This window comes from Lepisma saccharinum, chromosome 14 (genome assembly GCF_977018435.1).
Source record: "Lepisma saccharinum chromosome 14, izLepSacc3.1, whole genome shotgun sequence".
Classification (NCBI taxonomy): domain Eukaryota; kingdom Metazoa; phylum Arthropoda; class Insecta; order Zygentoma; family Lepismatidae; genus Lepisma; species Lepisma saccharinum.
The window spans coordinates 77,431,632-77,457,021 of NC_139242.1; the positions used below are offsets into that span (position 1 = coordinate 77,431,632).

At 42.4% G+C, this 25,390-nt stretch overlaps 1 protein-coding gene across 1 annotated transcript in view; it reads right to left on the bottom strand.

The window, feature by feature from the left end:
- The window catches only part of retm (real-time), a 133,742-nt gene that overhangs the window by 44,353 nt on the left and 63,999 nt on the right, over window positions 1-25,390 (bottom strand). Inside the window, exon 3 of the mRNA XM_083136008.1 lies at window positions 10,098-10,229. Coding sequence (XP_082992134.1) covers window positions 10,098-10,229 — 132 coding nt within the window. The remainder of the gene's footprint in view (window positions 1-10,097; window positions 10,230-25,390) is intronic.

Below are 25,390 nucleotides of genomic sequence, written 5' to 3' on the forward strand. Positions count from 1 at the left end.
TTTTTAAACATAGTCAACACATGTGCGTACACAATTATGATTTTCGAAACACGCAGTGGCGTGCCCAGGATATTTAAAAGGGAGGGGTTACGTATATATTTTTTAGTAGTCAGTCCTCATTTTGCATCTCTTCCTGCTTTTGACTTTTTTTTTTAGGATAACTTGGCCTAAGGGGGGAGGTTATAACCCCCACCAACCCTCCTTGGGCACGCCACTGGAAGGAAACACGTAAAATATTTTCATTTGAATTACTCTGGTGATGTAGTGTAGTGTCGACTATTGCCTCGTGTTTGTGTCCAGTCTTTTCGCTTTACTGCCTGAATTCACTGATTTTTCCGCATCGGATCTGTCTGTAAACTATGTATTATATACCAGACAAAAAATTTTTGTTCCCAATATCGTGTTGTAACCTCAAGCCACACAATGATTGTTGCCTTTTCTTACGACACTGCCTTTACACCTTTGAACTCCATGTTATTCTATGGAAAACCGGAAGTAAAGTTTCCGCCCGCGCCAAGGAAGCCCAGAAATGTAAACATCCGGTGAATAGCCCCCATGCCCAAGTTTCAGCGCAAATAGGCTCCAAGCATAGGCGTGCGCACGGGGGGCAAGGGGAGCAATTGCCCCCACCCCCTAATCATGGACGTCCGCAATTTTTTTTCCGCCGAGGGACTTGCAAGGTATTTTTGCAAGAGGCATATTGCCACGATAATAGTGTTGCCCCCCTTCAAAAAATACCACTTGAATTTGAAATTACCTCATTAATGTAAATTACTTTGACTGAAATCAAATTATATGTGTGAAATATATACTTTTAGGTTGACATTCGATTTCTGAGGGGCAGGTGTGGTCATCCTTGCCCCCCCCCACTCTTCCAGACGTCCATGTCCCTACATTCACCTAGAAATTTAGTGTAGAGGAATCTCATCGTCGTTATTAAACGATATTATACTCTTTAAAGAAAATCAAATATTTTCAAGCCGATTAAAGTTCAAAGCAACTACGGGGGAAGGAGGTGCAGTGCTCCAACCACAGGGGGCAATGAGCATTGTCCCTCCCCAAACATGGACGGAAATCAATTCTAGGGGGCAAACATTGAGGTAAAAGAAAGCAAGAATCTAAGAGTAGCAGGACAAATGGAAACTCAAGATGGAATTAGTTTTCACATCTTTCTTCCATTATTTCTTCCAGACGGCCAAGAGCATCTGCAGGGAAGGCACAGAGGGGTAATTTGCCTCCTCGATATCAAATTTTATACGAATAAAAACACATTCCGTAAAATTATCTTGCTCGGTTCGCTCGCAATATCTACTTTTCTTACAGTCTTGTCAAGTTTAGAGCTTAGCTAGGGGTCGGCAGGAGTTGGCCCTGGGCTCCTAACGATCATAATGAAAAAAATTGTCAATGAGAATGCCATGGCGTCTCATGAATTCTCTTGCGCCATATTAAATCAATATTGCTTTCAGTTTGCAAATATTTGGATCTAAAAATTTTCTTGCTCGAATCGATCGCAATTTTATTGTTTTCTGTAATGCATTGTAAATTCCCAGCGAGAGAAGTTACTACTAAGTACTTCAGACTCTTGTTGCGTCTTAAATGCATCGACACAATTGTTTGGAGAAATAGGAGCGCGGCACAATTCAGAGACAATTTTTTAAATTTGTTATGGTGCCTCTATGTTGCTGCATTACATCTATATACAAGGGTCGTTCAAGGTTGACCGGGATTTTCGTACGTAAAAAATCGATGAATAGCCGGATCATGATGAAACGTGCGGGTGACGTAATGTATTCCTTCGCGAGTAACTAGCGAAGGGCATGACGTATTTCGCGCATGCGCAGCAGTTGCAGCGAACATGGCGGCAAGCAGTGTGGCTGTGGCTGTGGAGCAGCGGTGTGTAATCAAATTTCTCGTGAAGGAGAAAGTGAAACCAGCTGAGATTTTCAGACGATTGCAAGCACAGTATGGTGAACAAACGATGTCCTGGACAAGAGTGTACGAATGGTGTGAGCAGTTTCGCGAAGGACGGGAGCTGGTGACAAATGAAGCGCATGGACACATTCGCCCGACTGCAGTCACACCAGTGAATATCGCACGTGTTGAGCAAATGATTCTTGAAAACCGGCGAGTAACAGTGCGGGATATTGCTGCCGAGGTGAATATCAGTGTCGGGAGTGTTGAGACAATCATTCACGACCACTTACACTTCCGCAAAATCTGTGCAAGGTGGGTTCCCCGCCAGCTGACATTCGATCAGAAGTGGACACGCAGGACGGTCTGTGAACAGCTTCTGAATCGGTTTCGAGCAGAAGGTGACGAATTGTTGCAATCCATCATCACGTGTGATGAAACATGGTTGCACAATTCAACCCCAGAGACCAAAAGACGCAGCATGGAGTGGCGGCATAAAGGTTCCCCGCCCCCCAAGAGAAGCAAAACGCAGCCGTCCGCTGGAAAGATCATGGCAAGTGTCTTCTGGGACATGAAGGGCGTTATCCATGTGGATTTTCTGGACAAAGGGAGCACGATTAATGCCCAGTATAACTCCACATTGTTGAGTGGTGCTGTACGAAAGTCCATTCGCAAGAAAAGACCTGGGATGTTGTCTGGAAATGTCATTCTTCTCCATGACAATGCCCGCCCTCACACGGCCAATGTGACAACAACAACTCTGGCCGACATGCGCTGGGAAGTTCTGCCCCATCCCCCCTACAGTCCGGATTTAGCCCCCAGTGATTATAATTTGTTTGCACTCCTTAAAGACCATGTGGGAGGGAAAAAATTCACGACAGACGAAGCACTGCGGAGCGATGTCCTCCAGTGGCTACGGCAACAACCAAGTTCTTTCTACGCCAAAGGAATTCGGGAGCTGCCAGAACGATGGCAACGGTGCCTCGGCGCGCACGGAGAATACTTTGAAAAACTGACATAGTTTGGTGTTTCTTCTGCTACCTATTTCCTCTGCACATATAAAAGTCCCGGTCAACCTTGAACGACCCTTGTATATATATACACACAGGGTGTCGCAAAACTCTTTCAACAACGCTTGGATGCTGGTAGATATCATAAAAACAAGTAACTTTTCCCTATTAAATTTACCTCGAAAGCGCTTAGTTTCTGCGCTATGGGCGCTTAAAATCTATCCTGTACGTATGCAACCCAACACAGCAAACGCTTGCTCTGACATAACTACCAGGGGCGCGTGCCAGGGTTGCCACTAGCGTTCTTCGTTTAGATAGAGGACTTGAAAACAACTTGGGAGCCTTGCCTGAGCAAAATCCAAAACATTAATGGTACTTGCGATGTTGTAAGAAGCATTCACAGTATTTATAAACTGACCAAGACAAATAATGGACAGACTGAAATTCAAAATTAGCCTACTCATTCTAAAATATCTCCATAATTGATTGATTGATTCGGTTCATTTTAATTCGCTTTCCTGCCTCCTTTGGCTAATCGCGAAGATGAGGATGATATGATGAAATAACAAATTACACCAATCTCTAGGCCAGGATTTAAACCGAGACACCTGACGCAGTAGCGAGCTGTGCTAACCACATCACAACGGAGTCATGCGATATCAACAATTGCAAGGGACACGTGAGATAGGGGAAATCCACGAACGAACAAACGTAAACACGAAGTGTTTGCTGCCTCGTTTCGAACACGCAGACTGAAATGTTATTACAATTGATTTATTAGAAAATTGTGAACTAGCGCTATTGCGAATAGAGTTCGTTATAAAAAGCAAGTTGAAAAGAAACAAACCTCTCCGGCAGATGAATATTCTTGAGCCACTTTGGTGACTGAGTACGTTTAGTGATCAACACATGATCTCTCTACCGAGTGTTCCGGACAGACAAGAGTTCCGACCTGGACAAAGGTGTCACTGGATCTTTCGTCCTCGTATTTACTATTTGCCTGAAAGTGTAGAAAAATGACGTACAATGAGAAGAATATAAATTCACAAGAATTATCCCGGAAATTCATCTACTGTAGATGTCAGAATCTCGCTCGTTTGCTACAAAACGTTGTTTCCAGGGTGAACTAAAAGTTGACATTTTGATGCCTTCCGAAAATGTTACTCTTACATTTCAATGTTGATATCAAGTTGCTACAATGAATGATAAATATGTACAATTTATGACGTGTTTTCAATGGTTTCCTTTTGATTATTTTTTTTCACGTTCGATGATAAGAATGTGAAGCAAATACACAAAATGAGAAAACTAATTCTCACACATGAAAAGAGTGTAAATTGCGAGGATTTCTCTTGATGTACCAATATCAAACTATATCGTGAAGTGCGGAACAAACTAGTACAAGCAGTAGGCACCGAACTCACAGTAATTCTTTTCAATAAAATATTAATTTCTTCCTACAACTTCTTTAATAGAGCATTGAAGATGAACCAGTTTGAGTGGAGAGAGAGCGAGAGAGAGGGTGGGAGAGAGAGATTTTTAATTCGCATGTTCCTAATATTGCAAATAATCGTTGGAATTTTCTTGAAACCCACTTTTCAAACACATAATTTTTCTTACATGCATATCAGTTGTCAGTAAAACTTATAGGCTGCCACTGTTTTCAAAATTAAGCCAGGGGTCTTGTGTTTGAATCCCGGCTTGGGTATGGACGTTTGTGGGTGTCTATTCATCAATTTCATCATATCATCACTCATCCCCATCTTCGCAAATTAGCCAAAAGTGACACAAAAGCGAAGTACAATAAAGCAAATCAATCAATCATTCTTTTTAAAGAGCCTTGCAATTTTTTCCCTATGAGACGAACACGATTACCAATAACGCTAGCACAGATAGGAATAATTTTCCAATAAATCAATTGTAATAACATTTCAGTCTGCGTGTTCGAAACGAGGCAGCAAACACATCATGTTTACATTTGTTCGTTCGTGGATTTCCCCTTTCTCACGTGTCCCTTGCAATTGTTGATATTGCATGATACACGAAACACTCCGTGGTGATGTGGTTAGCACAGCTCGCTACGGCGCCAGGTGTCTCGGGTTTAAATCCTGGCCTAGATAGGTGTTATTTGTTATTTCATCATATCATCCTCATTTTCGCGATTAGCCAAAGGAGGCAGGAAAGCGAATTAAAATAAACCAAATCAATCAAGCAATTATGGAGATATTTTAGAATGAGTAATCTTGAAATTCAGTCGGTCCATTATTTGTCTTGGTCAGTTTATAAATACTGTGAATGCTTCTTACAACATCGCAAGTACCATTAATGTTTTGGATTTTGCTCAGGCAAGGCTCCCAAGTTGTTGTTTTCAAGTCCTCTATCTAAACGAAGAACGCTAGTGGCAACCCTGGCACGCGCCCCTGGTAGTTATGTCAGAGCAAGCGTTTGCTGTGTTGGGTTGCATACGTACAGGATAGATTTTAAGCGCTCATAGCGCAAAAACTAAGCGCTTTCGAGGTAAACTTTATAGGGAAAAGTTACTTGTTTTTATGATATCTACCAGCACCCAAGCGTTGTTGAAAGAGTTTTGCGACACCCTGTATAAGTATATCTATGTATGTATGTATGTATACGGGCCTCCCCATGGCGCAGTGGTAGCGTCTTTGCCTTGTAATCAAGGGGTCCCGGGTTCGATACCCGGTGGAGGCACAAGTGGTTCGGATCCCACTTTAAACTGTAGGTCCAGTCCCGATTAGCCTTACTGTGCATAAAGTGGACTTAAAACACCAACTCGTATGTATGTATATACATATACCCATCAACACAATGAAACTAAAACAGCGAGATAAAATGAGGTATTTCTTTCTCGACTAAACATTCATCAAGGCTTTTGCCCCCCCCTAATCAGAGGGTCTGCGCACGCCTATGGCTCCAAGTAGGGCAACTTTAATTGTATAAAATATTAGATTTTGAAAAATTGTAGGAATGATCAGTCCTTCAAAACCTGAACCCCCCCCCCCCCTTACTCACACTTAGGGGAAAAAGTTCCGACGTCCCTGCGTTGGCCACTCCGTCATGGTTCACGGGGCCGGTTGGCTCACAGATGAACTCATATAAAGATAAAAATTTGCTGATAACCATGAACGTTAGGTGAGCGAACAACTAAATGAAGTCTATGGATTTATTCCTTGCAGCAGAAGTGGGTCTCCTTCCTTCCTTGTGTGCGTGCCAGGGCGTCACAATTGAGACGACAGCTGAAGTGGAGTTGTAAGAGGAAATTGCCTCTTCACCCACCCCCCACGCTACCGCCCCCCTTTCCATTATCAACCAAGATGTTAGTGTTGGAAGCGCTCTCGCTCGCTTCAGGCCTCGATTTCTCATTCCGGCAGATGGCCCATTCTACTCTGGGAGCTTTCTGAGTGCATGCAGTTGTTTGCTGTCTGAAAATGTGTGTGACCTTCAGGGGAAATCTGTAAAGAACTGGTATCGATCTATAGATTTCGACCACGGTGAAATTTCATACTACATACATTTTGTCCCACAAGGAAAGTTCCAGAGTCGGAAGTTTGGGAACCATACCAGACCGATCCAGATTTCTCTACACGAGACGGAGACAGAACTACTTAAACTAAAGACAAGACCGACAGTATCTGCTGATATGGGCACATCCAAGCCAGCCCGCAGGCTTTTTCTCAAGGAGAGCAGCATCATAGAAACTTATTATTATTATTATTACTGTTTTTATTGTTATCGAGAAAGAGGCATTTATTATACAACAAACTGTATACAAGTACAGGTTGTTCAGCCTAGAAATGTACCGTCAACTAAATTGCAAATATTTTAAGTTTCCAATGCCGGTAATTATTTGTGCTGAATTGCTTATTAGGAAGTCACCTCGCGGCAGGAGTTGCATTCAACAAACTGTCAACTGGTTGCAGTCAATCGCTGGTACAGTAGCTAAGCAAGAAGTGGGCGGGTCAAGCTAGTGCCTTCTCGTGCTTACGTAATCATTCATCACAGAGCAGCGTTGTCCATACGGCCCGCGGACCACATAGGGCCTGCCACTGCCTTTTGTGTGACACGCATTGGTACTTAAAATAAGTTTTTATTTTTAGGAATTGATGAAGGTCACTTTTCGCCTTTGCTCTAACTTATGCAGTGTAATGAGTCAGACTCTTACGCTGAACACACTATTTTGCTTATTTAATTTTAGCACTTTGTAATACTTTTTTCTTTATGGGAGGTCTCTGTAAGTCATTGAATAGCATCGCCCAGGCGTTCAAAGTTGTGCAACAAGAGGGTGAGAATCCCTCCCTCACCCCTGTAGAAATACCGTACGTCATACTGTACGGTAAATAAAATTAGAGAGACTGATGAATAGAGCCCGGAAGTTTGGCAAAATGCCTCTTTTTATCTACTGCATATATTGATACAATTTTTCCGGATATACGTTTTTTACGTTGTTTCGAATGTTTTAGAAGCCTTTTCATTTTGCCTATTTAAGACCCCACTGCCTATTTTTAATTATAATGCCTTTTTTGCCTTTTTCAATGAAATTGGACCATTTTTTTAAAAAAAAAAGTGTGTATATAAATTATTTTTCTCCCAAAAAACGTTGTTGGCATTTATTTTTCTTCCTTTTATTATGCAAATAATTTTCGCCTTATTTAAGTAATATTGAACTCAGGCATGTTTCAACATTGCTGAAGGAGAAAAGTGTGAGAAAAAAGTATTTCATGCTGAGTTAGAATATTGCCTTTCGGTTAACATTTCCTTGTGCATGATTGACTGCTGAAAGCCTGGTGCAGAACATCTGCACAATTACGTCATCACGTCCAGCGTCCGTGTCAGGAGGTTATTGACAAGAAACAGCACTAATGCCCAAGGGCCTTTGCATGAATTCCAAAATCAAGTTCTCTATCTTTAGTTTAGTTCTGCACTTTGGAAGGAAAGGATCGTGTAGTTGTCATCATGCCGAAATTTAGTGTGCCATTAAGTGGTAAGTTACATGGTTACGTGCGTGAATTTGGTGAAAATTGAAATGCTCTTCCCAATGTATATTTTAACATTTTGCCAGAAATTATAGATAAAAGTAAGCGACTTCCAAATGTGCCTTTTTTCTCGGTTTATTTTGCTTTTTTTTATTTTTAGTGCCTATTTTCCACATTATAAATGCCTTTTTGCCTGCCTATTTTAACGAAAATAAATGCCTGAACTTCCGGGCTCTACTGATGAACGACATTATTTTTTGCCAGTACTAATAAAGAATCAGTATACAATTCACCAATCCCGATATAAAATTGCAAATATTTCTTGGAACATGAATGGATAATTAACTTCCTTAATTAATACATGTGACATGCGGCTGCAATAGGTTTTGAATAGGAAAAAGAAGTTGCATATTTTTTAGGGATGGGCCGATATGAATGTTTGGCATATACCGATAAAGCACCGATAAAAAAATTACCGGTAACCGATATTCTACCGATCCGATATAAAAATCCCAATCGCTCTCATTCGACTCGTGAAAACGATTTCGCTTTTCCTACCAGGAACTTGCTTGAAATAAATCACTGTTTGACAACGACTTAGAGTGAAGCAAGCACGTACGACGCTGCCGTGCCACATTTCACCAACCTTGGAACCGCTCGTACTTCCCGTCGAGACGCACGTCGTTAATGCAAATCACGAACAAAGCAATTATCACTAATGTGGCCAAGGATACAGGCACGTGACCGGAGACAGAAATCTCCCGATACCATGAGAAAGCGGGCTTTCGTTGCAGGCTGGAGTGAAATACTGCAGCAAAGAGGCAAGGAATAAGATGCTCCATTATCCAGTGTTGCTCAAAATATTTATGCTGAAGAACTGAAGTGGCATACTGACTCGTAGGTAAGGAATGGATGGAGTGATTTTTATGACACTATTTACTAACACATTAAAGTATCACTTGAACCACAAGTACACAACTCTGATCATCAACTATATATTTTCCCATTCATATTTTCTCCCTTCTAATCTCACGGAAGATATGCAAGACAGATAGTTCCACTTAACTAAGAGTTGGAAACGATAGAAAAACAGCATTTCCGGAGCTAGGGTCAACAAAAGTTTATCCAGAGACAAGCTGATCATAAATTGGGCCTTCGTGAAAAATATACAGGAGTATTGAGGAAATTTTGGAGAGGTGGGGATGATGTCTGGACAAAACAGAAACACTGAAGGATGTTATTCCCCATGGCTTTTTCCCCAACTCCACTCAAAACAACAAAATACAAATGGTATATATTTCGTAAGCAGGATGTAAATAAGTAAATATACCATGATTTGCTACAACAGAATCATTTCCAAATATTACTCTGAAAGGAGAAGTATTGTAAATGTTAAGCAGATCAAAGGAAGTAAGTACTAAGCCATTAAAATTTCAGGAAAAATATATTTTCAAATATAAAGTTATATGAAAATAAGGAAAAATAAATATCTGGATAGCTAAATTGCTCCCCCACATGATATCATTGAAATTGTGTATTAGTAGATGGTCACTGGCATGGTATTTTCTGTATTATGGTTGGGGCCCCACAAGCAGTGTAGTATTTAAGAAATTTCCAGTTGGGGGAGGGGATTCTACTAACGGTCTAGAGACATCATGAGATAATGCTGACACACACACAAACACATCATTCATATACATATATGTGTGTGTATGTACCTTTTTGGCCGCTAGAGGAGAGGGACTGCATGGGATTATCTCGACAATTTTAAATGGTAAATGATGTCACTCAACTTAAAAAAAAAGGTTTCAACAAAACATATTTTTAATAATAGCTGAAAAATTGCCGATTTAAATTTGTCTTGACAGAAAGTACAGCAGCGCTTGAGGCCACATTTGCGTTCGCCAAATGGAGCTTCCAGTTGTCTGACAGAAAAGTGTTGCAATTGAATGGCGAAGTGGGAAAGAGTAAGTAAATTGCCAATAATTTGTTGTATTCCCCCAAAATCTCATTCCTCCCTGCCCACAAGCCATGAAGGTGGGTTCTATTGAATTTAATTCAGTTTACAAGGGCTTACAAATAACTGCATTTTACTATTATGGAAATTGTGTTCATTACACCAAAACTCACAAATAGGACACCCTGTTACATGTCGAATTCAGAACACACTATAATGAGTACTTACGAAGTACATGCACTTCTCGATGACGATGACCCTGTTGGAGAAACTCTCGTTGTAAGCCTCGATCTTGAGTGTGCGGCTGCGACGGTTGAGGGTATTCTTCTGGATGAAGAAGACAAAGTCGACTCCGATGATCTGGAGAAAAAGAAGCGGTACTTTAGGGAAACAAGAACATTTCCTAATACACACATTGTGAATTGTTTTGATTATCGTAAATTCGTATAGTAAATAAAAAGAAGGAAACATATCCATGCCCTGTCCGGTACTCGAAAACAGAACCTTTGGAGACGAGTTCTTGACTTCATCACTAATGTAACCAAAGCATACAAAACATGTAGAAACAATTACTGAAACATGTAAAAATATGTAACAGTAGTTTTCGATTTTTAGGCCCGAGTCTCGAAAATTCCATTAAGAACAATACATCTTGTCTAGGAAGAGAAGAAGAAGAACTCTCTGGCGTTGTAGTGGATGCACAGATAGGCTAATTGGGACTGGACCTACAGTTTAAAATGGGATCCGAACCAACACGTGCGGACCCCTTATAGTCGATTTTTCAAACTATGCCAGTGGAGGGAGCGCGGGCGATGCGAACAGCTGCTTGCCATGTAATCCTGCCCCTGCGTTGCCAAAATTTGCGGCACTTTTCAACACATCGTCGTCGTCTTTATTCATTGCGTCTCTGTATCATTATGAAAGGGAACACAGCGAAAGTAGAGACTTAATGTAATATGCCATGTTTTCCAAATTCAACAAGAATCATTTCAGAACTATGGCAGTAGTGAGGATTGAATATTTCTGTTGTGACTCGTGACTTAAAACTAGATTAAGTGGAGGTACGGTGACGTATTTGTTACAATCAGATTAAAATTATCGAATTTTTGTAGAAATTACATTTTGAATGTTTGTCCGACACATTGAAATATAAATGTCGTATCCATCCTACGAAAAAATGTTCTACATGAAAAATATACTGCTTGTAGGGGCCGTCAAATGGCGCTATCGGTTATGTCGTCTATTTGATTCTGCAAGTAAAAAGGGGATTCTCCCTTTGAAAAAAAAGAGTTAATGTCCGTTTCCCCGATAGTAACGCCACACCATCTACGACATAACCGTTAGCGCCATCTTACGGCCCCACTCCCATTCAGCAGGATTAGATTTTTAACATGAAACCCTTTTTCGTACGATGTGTATTTTTCGAAATATTTATAGATATTTTTTTATTACAAATGGACCACCCTGTGTGTGTGTGTATGTGTGTATAGAGAGAAACAAAGAAAGAAGACGTACTCAATGAAAACTAGACAAATGGCGCAAATACCGCTTTTTATTTTAAAATGTGTACTCTAAACGGAAAATATCTTATATACCTTAAAATATGTGGGAAAATGTTACATGGAATGCATGTATATCATTTTAACAGTTATCCGCCGATATAGTATATTTTTTGCTTGGCTACATACAAAGAGAAAAAATATGTTCATTAAATTATATTAAAAACATCACTCAATGTGCTCCGCTACTGAGGCGGTAGTGTGCAACTGCGTCTCAAACACACGACTCTCTTTGCACGCCTTATACGCTAGCCATCACAAAACCCGGAGTTCACTCGTAAATATTGTTCCGAATTAGGTGAGTTTTGCAACTATTTCCACGACAAAGTCCTCGCCTTAAATTTGTAAATCTTATTTCGTTAAAAGGTGTATCCTTAGTGAAAGATCCTGAAATCGCACTTCTTACCTCAATGAACAGACTCACAGTTTTGTTTCGGTTTGCGCGTGAGCACAAACTAATTCCTAAAGCATTTGTGTATTATTTGAAAGATAATAGGCTGTATTATACAAATTAGAGCGCTACGAAGATAATAGAAGAACGTGCAAACCAGAAAATTGTGCTGAATATGTATAACCGTTTCAAGCGCTTTATAAACGTTTTATTACGCACATGGTCTATACTATCTCAAAAGATTGCCAAACTTCACGAGTCAAGGAGCTACTTCCGACATTTCCATATAAGTGGCGAACCACATGAACTGAATTTTTTATGATAATTTACTGGTTCACAAAAATAAGTTTACGTATGAAAATACATTCAATTCTCTTCGTAATGACAAATATGATACGTTATAATTTATGGTAAAAATCACACTATTACACCTTTCGTGACAATTGAAACAACGTGGGAAAACATAAATTTCTCACTAAGAATGAGTTGAAGATCGTGCGGTTATAACTATTATTACAGTCACTTATTTTCTGCTGCTTATGGTGGTGAGAATGCATTTTCACTTTGGCACCTTTGGTGTCTGTGGTGCGTTAATCGCCTCGCGATTGCCATGAGTGTGTCTCTTATTGGTACGTACAGAGAATCGGTAAAGCATAACGACTTTTTGCAGATAATCGCATCAAAATACTGCAGAAACAGTGGTTTATTTCTCAAACATTTCGCCACAAAATCGCAGAAGAATGTTCTGAAGACCATATCCTTAAATTTGGCATAATTAGTTCCTTGTCAATTTGAGTGTACAACGCTTTAATAGTTTGATAAAATACCTTTCAACACTTAAAAAAACAAGTTCTATCCGTTAAATTACTCGCTTGTAATCACGGGATTCCGGGTTCGATACCCGGTGGATGCACACTGTACAGTAGTTCCGATCACACTTTAAACTGTAGGTCCAGTGCCGATTATGCACACGAAGAGTAGCAAATATTTTATAAGAGTCGTTACATGTGTGGAAAATTAGGGAGCATTATGCTGTTACTTCTAGCTTCTGGTACCCTTCTCCGAAAACGTGGTGTTTGCAACTGGCTCCGAATTTCAGTGTACACAACAAGGAACATATTTCACGATTAGTAATTGTCCCATTGTTAAAATGAAGCAGGCAAAAGGAATATCGATAGGTCGAATCGTTCCAAGTTATCGATTTTGTACTGGTAGAGGCAAGAAAAGGAGAGTTCGTTTGTATACAAGTATATTCCATTAGTTCTAGAATACTAATATGAACTCAATGCTGCTTCCAAATAGAAACCAATCAATAGTTTCCCATTTGTTTCTTTCCAGCGCAGTAGCAACAAACACCTCTTATCATGTTCCAGCAAGCGGCCGCATTCCCTGTGGACATGGATAACGATGAATGTGCTCACCCTGCCATTGACTGATCACAGACAAATAAACTGATTTCCGAGCCTTACCGGTCAAGGTCGACTGAAAGCGGAGGGGGCGACAGTTGCATGCAGTCTTGCTTGCAGGCTTTCTAAAGTTATGACATGATCAATATATGCGCAATTGTACAATACTGTTTTTGCATTTTATTTCCTGTATTGATTATTCATGTGACATGGATGATAATTATTTTAGACATTGCTACACCAAGTCTAATGACTGGAAACTATACTGCTGGAACGTCTAAGCAACTTAAAGCAAGTTGATATTTACTGGAAGGGAGAAAGAATACATATGGAAATAAATATTACTTAATATGGTAATATGATTGATTGGGTGTTTTAAGTCCACTTTATGCACAGTAAGGCTAATCGGGACTGGACCTACAGTTTAAAGTGGGGTCCGAACCACTATGTGACTCCACCGGGTATCAAACCCGGGAACCCTCGATTACAAGGCGACGACGCTACCACTGCGCCATCGAGAAGACACTTAATATGGTAATATACTGGGCATATAAATATTTGCACCTCATTTCGTGCCATCTGGAAGAATGTTATTATTTAAAATAATTTATTTTCTCCTGCACGTATTTTCATTAGTGTAAACATTTTCTTTCTATCATATCTTAAAGTGCTATTTGACACTGTGAGTAGACCTAAATAGAGAATTGACAAACACCAATTGGAGCTCGGTGGAGCTCGCCTTAATGGTTTTCTTTTGTAAGGCATGAGCTCCATTTTCTCGCAGTGTTGCCAACTCCTACCTACACCCTTTTTTTTTTTTTTACTTGGCAAGGGCTAGAGAGAGAGAGAGACCTATAGCTGGCAACAGTGGTGAGCGAATGCACCTTATCGTAATTTTCCAACTCCGGCAATGTTCGTAGATCGTGATCTTTGTAAACCTACCTCTCTCGGGGGAACGACGTGCCACACACACACACACACACACACACACACACACGCACGCGCACGCGCGCGCATATGTATTGTAACACAAACAAACAAACAAAATAATAATTGTTGTTTTTAGGATGCCTGGCCCCTATAACCTCGCCAGGGTGCGTGGTGCCCAACCAAAAATGTAAAAGGTTCTCTAACGGCCTTCGAACGTAAAATTGATTGACGTGGGGGCGAATCTCTTCGGGGATGTCCTTCAATTCGTACATTTGCCCGTACATGCTATTTATTATTAATTTAGCCGTGTTCTGTTTGGCGTCTATTTCGAGCAGTTTGCCCGGCGGTAAAGTTTTATTGTTTTTAAATTCTTTGATTTTTTTATGCAAGGCCATAATCTTGCAGATACACGTAGCGTTTAGCGTGTTCTGTGAAAAATACACGTGAATATCTACTTCTATGCAGCCGGTGTGGGATTCGTGACGCCGCGATAAACATCAACTTCTGTGCCAGGCGGGACGTTTGTTCCGGCGTGGAATTCGCGCCACTCCCAAAGTTCACGCTGAAAGGGGAGAGGCCAGATGACTTTCGTTTCTGTGGTGTGGATGTAGGTCAAATCAAACACAGTAGTGTGAAAGCTTCTGGACAGAACAGTGAAGTTTTTGCGACTGTACGCGATTATACTACCATTTGTGAGTGTTAAATTGCTAGCAGCCTTTTGTAGGTAAGTTTTGTTTCTTGTTATTTCTCTTGCATGTGTGTGTGTGTTAATAATAATAATTTCGAGTGGCGTTAGTGAACAGGAAGTGTTGTTTTGATTAAACATCGAAATTTACGATAAACAAAACAAAAATATGAGCATACATAACGTGCGCTTGAAAAAACTATTCTTCATCGTGAATAACATAAAAGCGAGGTAACAATCGGAGGGAGGGGAGGGACGATAATTATGATCATGTTAGTTTACTCATGGTGGATGGTATTGACGCGTGTACTCTGGATTGGATTTGTTGTTTTAAGTCTACTTTATGCACAGTAAGGCTAATCGAAACTGGACCTACAGTGGGATCCGAACCACCTCCGCCGGGTATCGAACTTGGAGATTAAAATTATACAAGTGTACAGGAGAAACTTTATCTTTTTGAATGTGTTGATACTCTGGGCTGGATTTGTTGTTTTATGCACAGTAAGGCTAATCGAAACTGGACCTACAGTGGGATCCGAACCACCTCCGCCGGGTATCGAACTTGGAGATTAAAATTATACAAGTGTACAGGAGAAACTTTATCTTTTTGAATGTGTTGATACTCTGGATTGGATTTGTTGTTTTAAGTCTACTTTATGCACAGTAAGGCTAATCGAAACTGGACCTACAGTGGGATCCGAACCACCTCCGCCGGGTATCGAACTTGGAGATTAAAATTATACAAGTGTACAGGAGAAACTTTATCTTTTTGAATGTGTTGATACTCTGGATTGGATTTGTTGTTTTAAGTCTACTTTATGCACAGTAAGGCTAATCGAAACTGGACCTACAGTGGGATCCGAACCACCTCCGCCGGGTATCGAACTTGGAGATTAAAATTATACAAGTGTACAGGAGAAACTTTATCTTTTTGAATGTGTTGATACTCTGGGCTGGATTTGTTGTTTTATGCACAGTAAGGCTAATCGAAACTGGACCTACAGTGGGATCCGAATTATACATGTACACAGGGGGGAAATTTTATTTTTTTTGTCTGTGAAGGTTCTAAGGTTTTGTGAATATGTTGGAAAAGCACTAGTATATACATAGAGCAAAGTTACAAGGTTTTACGCCCCATAGGAGTCCTATTGGAAACATAATGATTAGTGCTTAAACAAGAACATTTTCATAGTTTCACACCTCTACTAGATTGGTAGAAAAATATACTAGTAGGCAATAAAATCTGAAGAAGTTTCGTGTCTAGCAAAAATAAGCTAAATAGAATTACACATGCATACAATATTTATTGTGTTTTTTCTATCTACAATCATATTTTTCTTATATATTTTTTTTTATTTTTTTTATAGGGCTGATTAAAGCACATATTTGAGGAAGACAACACCACCCATATATAAATAATCCCTCAAACTAACACTAATTAGAATTAGCTTACAAAATTTTCCTCATAAGGCATTTTTGTCTTGTAAACACTCTACCTCCAACAGATCACATATAAATAAACATACCCCGAAAAAAAGGAAAAAAAAATGCGCTCCATGAAAAGTTGCCCTGTGTGCAAGAGAACCATGTCAAGCCAACATTTTGCAAGACATTGTCGCACCTGCGTGCCAGGCAAGCATTTGGCTGCCACCGAACCATGTCCCAGGTGCGACAAACATATTACTATTGGTCATCTGAAAAGGCATATCACAACATGCAAAGTCGTCGTCGGAGCACCTGTTCCACAACCGTCGACCAGCTCGACCAAGAGGAAAGCGGTAGCCGACTCGCCACCACCCGCCAAACGCGTCAAGCCTGCGATGAAAGCAGACCGGTCTGCTTTCGGAGGAATATTAGAAGATTATGTCCGATTGTCGGACGGCTCTTGCGATGTTCGTAGCTTTTTAGAGGAGAAGCGAGCAGAGATAGTTTCTATTCTTAGTAATGCACTGGCTATGCACTCCTCCACTAAATTCTACGGTACGCTATGTTGCACATACAAGAAGCCGACCGATGAAAGATACACTTTCTTTCATGCAACGAAAGCAAAAACGCTGCATCTGGCGGATGGTGACAGCATTGGGGAAATTTACGACAAGTTTACCGAAGAGCTGCTTGTTAAACAGGAGGAGCACGAGGCCACAGGCTCGGGCGGTTCGCTGTGCGGAGAACCCCATAAATTGTGTGTTACTTTTAGTCAGTTTGCACCAATGTCCGGGTCTAGTTACGTCGCTCTACCACCAGATGTTGCAGCAAAGAAGGCTGTTCTGAATATTCAGAACAGGGATAACAAGTGCTTCGTCTGGTCGGTGCTGGCAGCGTTGCACCCCGTCGACTGGAAAAAACAACCGCGCCGCGTTACCCACTACATGCAGTACGAGTCGGAGTTGGAGGATGCAATGGTGGGAATAGATTGCCCCGTGGCGCTTTCGGATGTTGGCAAGTTTGAGGCACGTGCTCGCAACTTACAATTAGCCATAAACATTTACGGTCTCACCGAGAACAAAAATGAGGTCTACCCCATCCGGGTGAGCAACGTGAGCAACAACAACGAGGCACGAGAAGTCAACCTCCTGCTCATGAAGAATGAGACACAACACCACTACGCCCTTATTCGCTCGCTCTCCCGGTTGGTGTCGAGTCAAAAAAGCAAGCATCATGGTAGCATAGAAGTTTGTCGAAGGTGTCTGATCACTTTTGACAACCAACAACAAAAACACCAGAGCTTACAAGGAGAAAACATCGCTGCCGAGAAGCTCGCTCGCCACATGCTATACTGCAGTACCAACAAACCTGCACGAACTATTCTACCCAATCCTGATGCGACAGAAAAATTTAGCATGCATAGCGCCATGGCAAAGCATCCTGCCATCATTGTAGCAGACTTCGAAGCCTTCCTCGAACCCCTCTCCACCTGCTATCCCGATCCCGAAGTTTCTTCCACCACCCCTTACCAACTCCACGAGGCCTCGAGTTACGCCTACGTTGTGGTGTGGCGAGACCGACGTGTTGCCCCCGAGCCGTATGTCTATCGCGGTCCCGACCCGGTCAAGCACTTCTTGCAGAGGATGGTAGAGGAGGCCCAAAAAATAGGAAAAGTGTTGCTGTCCCCCAAGCGCATGCGACGACTTTCTCCTAAGAATAAGCGTAGGCACGAGGAGGCAACCAACTGCCCTGTTTGCAACTTGGTCTTCACCGACGATAACAGTAAAGTGCACCACCACGACCATTATGGTACTGGTAGCTACATCGGTCCGTGGTGCAACACGTGCAACTTAAAAGCTAGGGACCCGCGCTTTATTCCCATCTTCTTTCACAACGGCTCGGGATACGATTTTCATCACTTGGTACCCCATCTCGGCTACGATGATAGTCGTATCAGGGTCTTAGCACAGAACGAGGAGCGCTACATTAGCGTGAGTAAGTGGGTGTCTATCCCCGAATTGGAAGCAACTATCGAGCTTCGGTTTCTTGACTCGCTGCGTTTCCTCCATGCAAGCCTTGATGCTCTTGCAGGCAAGCTTAGGGACGAGCAGCTGACTATCACTGCAGCTAGTTTTCCAAACTTGGATGTTGGGCTCATCAGACGTAAGGGGGTCTACCCCTACGAGTACGTAACGGACCCCGACAAGTTCAAGGAAACATCGCTCCCTCCACAGGATAAATTCTACAGTCGGCTGAGAGGCTCTAACATAACAGATGAGGAATACCAGCACGCCCAGTCCATGTGGAAAGAGTTAGGTTGTCGAAATTTTGGGGATTATCACGACGCATATTTAAAGCTTGACGTGACGCTCCTCGCGGACGTTTTGCAGGCGTTTCGCGCGACAGCAATAAACATCTACCACCTAGACCCTGCCTACTTCTACAGCCTCCCCGGACTGGCATGGTCGGCCAAGCTGCTCACGACCAGGATTAAACTCCAGCTTCTTAATGATGTGGAAAAGTTACTTTTTTTGGAACGAGGCATCCGAGGCGGTATGGTCCAGGTGACGCAACGCTATGCACGTGCTATGCAATACATGGCCACCGGTTACGATCCCTCTAAAACAACAAGCTACATCCTCCACACAGATGTAAACAACCTGTATGGATTTTCCATGATGCAGAAACTTCCGTACAAGGGATTCGAGTGGGTTAATCCTTCGGATTTCGACATGAAAAATTTCGAAGATTGTACATACGGATATTTTGCCGAGGTGGACATCAAATTCTCTGAGAACCTCCATGATGTATTCAGCGAGTTACCACCTGCTCCAGAATTTAAGCGTTTACCTAACTCGAATCAACCCAAGCTTATCATGGATGTTGAGCCCAAAGAGAGGTATGTGCTACATTACCTGAATCTTGCTTGGTTGATGAGGCAAGGTGTTACAATTGGTAAAATTCATCGCATCCTCAGGTTCGAGCACAGTAACTGGTTAGTACCCTACATCAAAGCCAATACCGAACACCGCATCGCTGCAACCTCGGAGCTTGACAAAAACTTCTTCAAGCTGATGAATAATGCTGTGTTCGGTAAAACGATGGAGAACGTGAGAAATCGCGTGGACGTTAGGCTGGTTACCAATGCGAAGCGATGTCGTAAGCTGGTTGCAAGCCCGTTCTTTAAATCAAGGACTATTTATAATAAGCAGTTGGCTCTGGTCCACATGGATAAACCGGTGGTGCGCCTGACAAAGCCAATTTATGTTGGTGCTACTATTCTGGACTTGAGCAAGTTGCATATGTTTGAGACACATTATGGTACAATGTGCAAACATTATGATCGTGGCATTTCTCTTTTATATACAGATACGGACAGCTTGGTCTACCATGTTCGCACAGTTGATGCATATAAGGATATAGCGTCGATTCCACCTTTCATCGAGCTTTTCGACACATCAGGCTATCCCCAGCCGAACCAGTACGGCATCCTGCCCCGAAACAAAAAAGTGCCCGGTAAACTCAAGGACGAGAAGGACGGGGATGTTATTCTTGAGTTTGCTGGACTTCGGGCCAAAGCCTATGCAATTCGGGCCGGGGGGTCTGTCACCAAGAAGGCCAAGGGTGTAGGTAGGCAGGTTGTACAAAAGCATCTCGCATTCGAGGATTATGTTGAATGCCTGAAAACTCGCTCACCTGTTCTACGAAAAGAGTATCGAATCCAGAGCGTCAACCATAAATTGACAACCAACATTGTCAGGAAGATTGCTTTGGATGCGCACGATGATAAGAGGTGCATCCTGAAGTGCGGAATTCACACACTGCCGTGGGGGCACTATCGCTTAGCAGAAAGCAAAACCTGCAACATATGCCCATCTTCAACAGAAAATTCATAAAAACAAAACAAAACAAAACAAAACAAAAAATCATTTTGTTACTCAGTAAAAAAAAAAAACACTTTGACTGTCATTACAAAATAAAACTTTGACCGTATCCTTAAATAACCAGCATGCCTATGAACTTGTTCGGTTTCAAAAAAACAGATCATCATGGAAACTGCACCGTCCATACCAGATCATGAAGTCTTACCTTCTGTGTTACCTAAACTCAACGGTCTGTTGATCATTCACCTCAACAGCATTTGGACGAAATTGGATGAAGACGTCGGCAAAACTTTTTACATTTTCAACAACAATTTACATTTTTACGAAATTCCGATCGACGGGAAACTTCAAATCACCGTGAATCCGGAAAACGTAGGCGAAATCAAAATTTCTACTGGCAAGAACATTTTTCGAATCAAGCACGACAAGATGCTTTCTAACATTACGTACGATGTGTCTGCAGGAGATTATCTTTACATGGAACTCCTCGGAGATTACGACAAACTTATTCCTCTCTTCGTAGAATTACGAATCGTCTATCCTATTATAAATAACCGTTAACCAAAAATGCCTAACGACATTTTCGGCAACACCAAGCGTGTAGACCACGCAGAAGAGATTCTCATGTTGGACATTCGAGTTAAGAAGTTGAGGACCGATTTGATCGCTTTGCAGGAAACCTTAAACAAAAGTTTAGAGTCGGAAATCGCTACGCTCCAAACGCAATGTCTCGACCCCATTCTGAAAATCGATTCCGAACTGAAGACGCTGATAAAAAATTATGTCGACGTACCTTCTTACGACAGCGTTCAAAATATACAGTTGAGCGTGGATTCGCTTCAAAATGATTTGGCCAAATTACAGCAATTTCAATCGAAAAATGAAGATTTGGAAAAACTGAAACTCGAAATCGAAGAACGAACTTCCGCAATAGAAAAGAATTTCTCCGAACTTCAAACCGTCGTGAGCGATATAGACGCAGAACGCTTGCATGTCGTCGTTTCCAAATTACAAGAAGAATTCACCGGCACGTTGGAAGAAATTAAATCCAAGTTGCAGACTTTGGAAGATACAATGACGAACCTACCATCGTCGGACGAACTGCAGGTCATCGGTAAAAGCGTCGCGAACATAAAAATTCAATTGGAGGCCTATCAAGATTTCGAACACATTCAAACCACCATCGCTACGCTTCAGGCGTCCTTGGAATTGATCAACGAAGAAATTAAAAATATTCACGCTGAAGCGAGAGCGTTGACGAGCATTCAAGACACGTTGAGCACGGTTCAGCAGAACGAATATTTAGAAAATTTAAACGTCGAAACGAATCTCGCTCATTTTCATCACGTACTGGACAACATACAGGGTGACTTGGAATCGTTACGAACGAGCGTGCCTTCGAGCGAAGATTTGGAAAAATTGAAAACGGCGGTGACGGCACTATCAGATTCGAGCGACATCAAAAGTTCGTTGAGCGATCTCGAGAGTAAAGTGGCCAATCTCCCCACCTCCAAAGAATTGCACGCTTTGAAAAGAAACATATCTCGAATGCTGAAACGACTGGAAACGGAAACGGCGAACGTGGAACAGATTCGAGACGAACTTGCTTCGCTGGTGTCGACGCTGCCCACTTCCCAGAGCGTAGCCGACCTTCACACGCAGTTTACAGAGATGCGAAGCATCGTGAACGATCTTACCGAGAAGAGCTCGAAATTGAATCAAGTCGAGAACCTTCAGAACATCGTCGTCAACATCAGAGATCAAGTTGGAGTGCTGGAATCCACGCAGGAATCGACGCTGGCCTCTTTCGGTGCCAAGTTGCAAGAACTCAACGAAAACTACAAGCAGTTGAACGTGGAAGTGAAAATCAAACCGTCGTTTTCTACCGTAACGGATACCATAGTCGAGCATTTGCTGCCCATCGAAAATAAACTCGGACAAGTTCACAGTAATCTGCTCGGCGTCGACACTAAATTCGCTAAACTGCATTTTCTGCAAGCCATCGAAATCAACAGCGTACCCAATCAACAGAGAATCTCCACGTTCGTCGAAGGTAACAAACTGTACATGTTGCATCCTTATCATCCGTACTACAAGTTTCTCCTCGATGGCACGATTCAGATAAACGAATTTTCGTACTGGTCTCACGGTAGAAAAGCTAGCGTTCCCACCATGACTTTGATATCGAATCGTGGTGTCCAGAAAGCAGGAAACATTCCTCTGGCACGTTGGAACGAAACGCGCAACATATATGAAATACACGAAGACGAAGATCTCACCGTTTTCGACGTGAGTGCCGGCGATAAGCTGATCATTCAAAACACGAGCGAAGTGCCGCCCTCTTTGAATCCCATCACGCTTGTGCTTCTCTTGAAACGTAATCTCTAAACAAAAAAAAATGTCAAGGCAAGCCATCGTCGAAGAATTGCATAAACCTGCACGCCGTAACTACGAACGTTTGGCTGTGGTAACCAAGGGCATCGACGACCTCTGGCAAAGCGACCTCGTGGAGATGAGCAGCGGCAATTTGAAAAACATACATAAATGGAACAAGGGCAACAAGTACCTTCTCACCGTCATAGACACGTTTTCGAAATTCGCATGGGCTCTACCTTTGAAGGCGAAAACGGGAACGTGCGTCACGGAAGCATTCAAGACAATTTTTCGCGAAAGCGGCGGCAGACGACCACGGTTTCTGCAAACAGACAAGGGTAAAGAATTTTACAACGCCGTATTCCAAAAGTTTATTCAAAAACACAAGATTCGACATTATTCGACTTTCAGTCACGTCAAAGCCAGCGTCGTGGAAAGATTCAATCGAACTTTGAAAACACACATGTGGAAACGATTCACGCTTCGGGGAAATTACAAATGGGTCGACATCCTGCCGGAACTCGTCGACACCTATAATGAAACGGTACACAGAACGATAGGCATGAAGCCAGCTGACGTTACCAAGTCCGACGAGCAGCGTTTAATTTCTACCGTTTACTGTCCAAAGTACACACCCACGACAAAAAAAGCTAAATACAAAATTGGAGACCAGGTGAGGATCAGCAAATTCAAACGCACCTTCGAGAAGGGGTTCACAAAAAATTGGAGCACGGAACTTTTTACCGTGGTTCGAGTTTTACCTGGAAACCGACACACGTATATAATAAAAGATAGTAGCGGCGAGATTTTGAAAGGAAGATTTTACGAAGAGGAACTCTCTAAAACGAAACACCCCGACACGTACCTCATCGAGAAAGTATTGCGTAGGAAAGGTGACAAACTGTTTGTCAAATGGCTGGGACTTCCAGAAAAGAGTTGGATCGACGCGGACGAAGTGATCTTGTAAGTACGTGGAACGTGGTGAAGCGTCTACCGGATCCGGAAAGTCAAACGAAGAAAAAGAACGGCGAGTTGCTTCCCGACAGCATCCGCTGTCTGATCGTAGGTCCTTCGGGGTGTGGGAAAACAACACTGCTCGTGGACAATTTTCTCCTCGCACCGAATTGGTTAAATTGGAAGAACAGGCACCTGTACGTGTTCTCGAAAAGTTTGGAGCAATCCAAATACCAGCAACTGATGAAACTGTACGATGGTCTGGACATTGCAACATTCGCCTCGGAAATAAAACCACTCGACGATTGTCGTGAAAATTCAGTTGTTGTGTTCGACGACGCCATCCTGGAAAATCAAAATGAAATTCGCAACTTTTTCACGCAAGGTCGTCACAAAGGAATGGATTGTTTTTACCTAGCTCAAACGTTTTCCAAAATTCCAAAACAGTTAGTGCGCGACAACGCCAATTTCATATGTTTGTTTCGTCAAGATCACACCAACCTCAAGCATGCGTACGATGACTACGTAGGCGGAGACATGAACTACAATCAATTTTCGGAAGGCTGCTCTACTTGCTGGAACGGTGACGATTTCGGATTTGTGACGATCGACATGACGAGAAAACCCAACGATGGAAAATACAGAAACAAAATCAACGATTTTCTAAACGTTGCAACGTTGTGAGAAACGACGTATATAAATAACGTCATGACGAAACGAAAAATCGAGGACGAAAATCTCAAGCTTCGCGATTACCTCGCGAAGCGCTTCAAAGGTTGGAAATCCGAGAATCGCGGATTCTACGAAGAGAAGAAACGTCAGGATCAACCCGTGATCGATGCCATCAGCAGTCTAGGTAAAGAAATTAAAAGTGTCACGGAACAAAATAAAAATTTGATTAATGAACTCGTACCGCTCGCAGCTAAAAGTTACGCCGTACCCACACCCATTTCGAGCATTCCTTCGACGCCGTTCGAACTGAAGGATGCACCGGCACGACGTCGAGCCATTGGTAGCACGTCGTCTTCGGATAAAATCGAGTTGGGTCCTTTGGCACGAGACTACCTGAGCACGGGGAAATTCGACAAGGATGAAGTGTTCGGATTGTATCCCAGCATGGAAACCAGCGAAGGCGGCGGTGTGGTGTGGAAGATTGGGAAATCGAAGGTGACCTTCGAAGGCAACGACATTAAAGTCAATTTAGGCGACAAGGACAGTTGGAACAGGTATCCGGGTACGGTGGGACTGTGGGAACTCGTCGCCAAAAAGCAGCCGAAAGATTACACCGACGAAGATTACCAGAGTTACAAGGAAATTCTGATCATGACGGATGCCTTGTACCAGAACAACGACGCCTCGCAGAATAGGGTGAAATCGAGCAGCGGCGAGAAGTACAGGAATCTCATCAAACCGATTTGGAACCAGGTCAAAACGGGCAGCGGCGTCAAACGCTACAACACGTTACCCAAAGAATTCGTTTGGGTGGACGACGTTAGGAAACTCGTGGACCGATTGTTGGTGATAGCCGGCGAAGAGAATGCAGGCAACCGTAATTTCTACAACGAGAAGGTTGGCATCGTGGACATGATCAGCACGAAACTTTCCAACTTCATCGTGAACGACGACAAGGGCATAGGTTACCTGATCAAAATCATCAACACGCTGCCTCCGAAATTTTGGAACGTGGCCGAAGGAAAGGGACTCGTGAACGACATCATCAACAAGTTACCTTTCGAGATGCATCTACCTGGCTACCAGTACTGCGGACCGGGTACCAAACTCGAGAAAAGATTGGAGAGAGGAGACAAGGGTGTGAATCCGTTGGACGCGGCATGCAAAGATCACGACATCGCCTACAACACCACGCAGACGGATCTGGACGCACGTCACGAAGCAGACAGAAAGTTAGAGCAC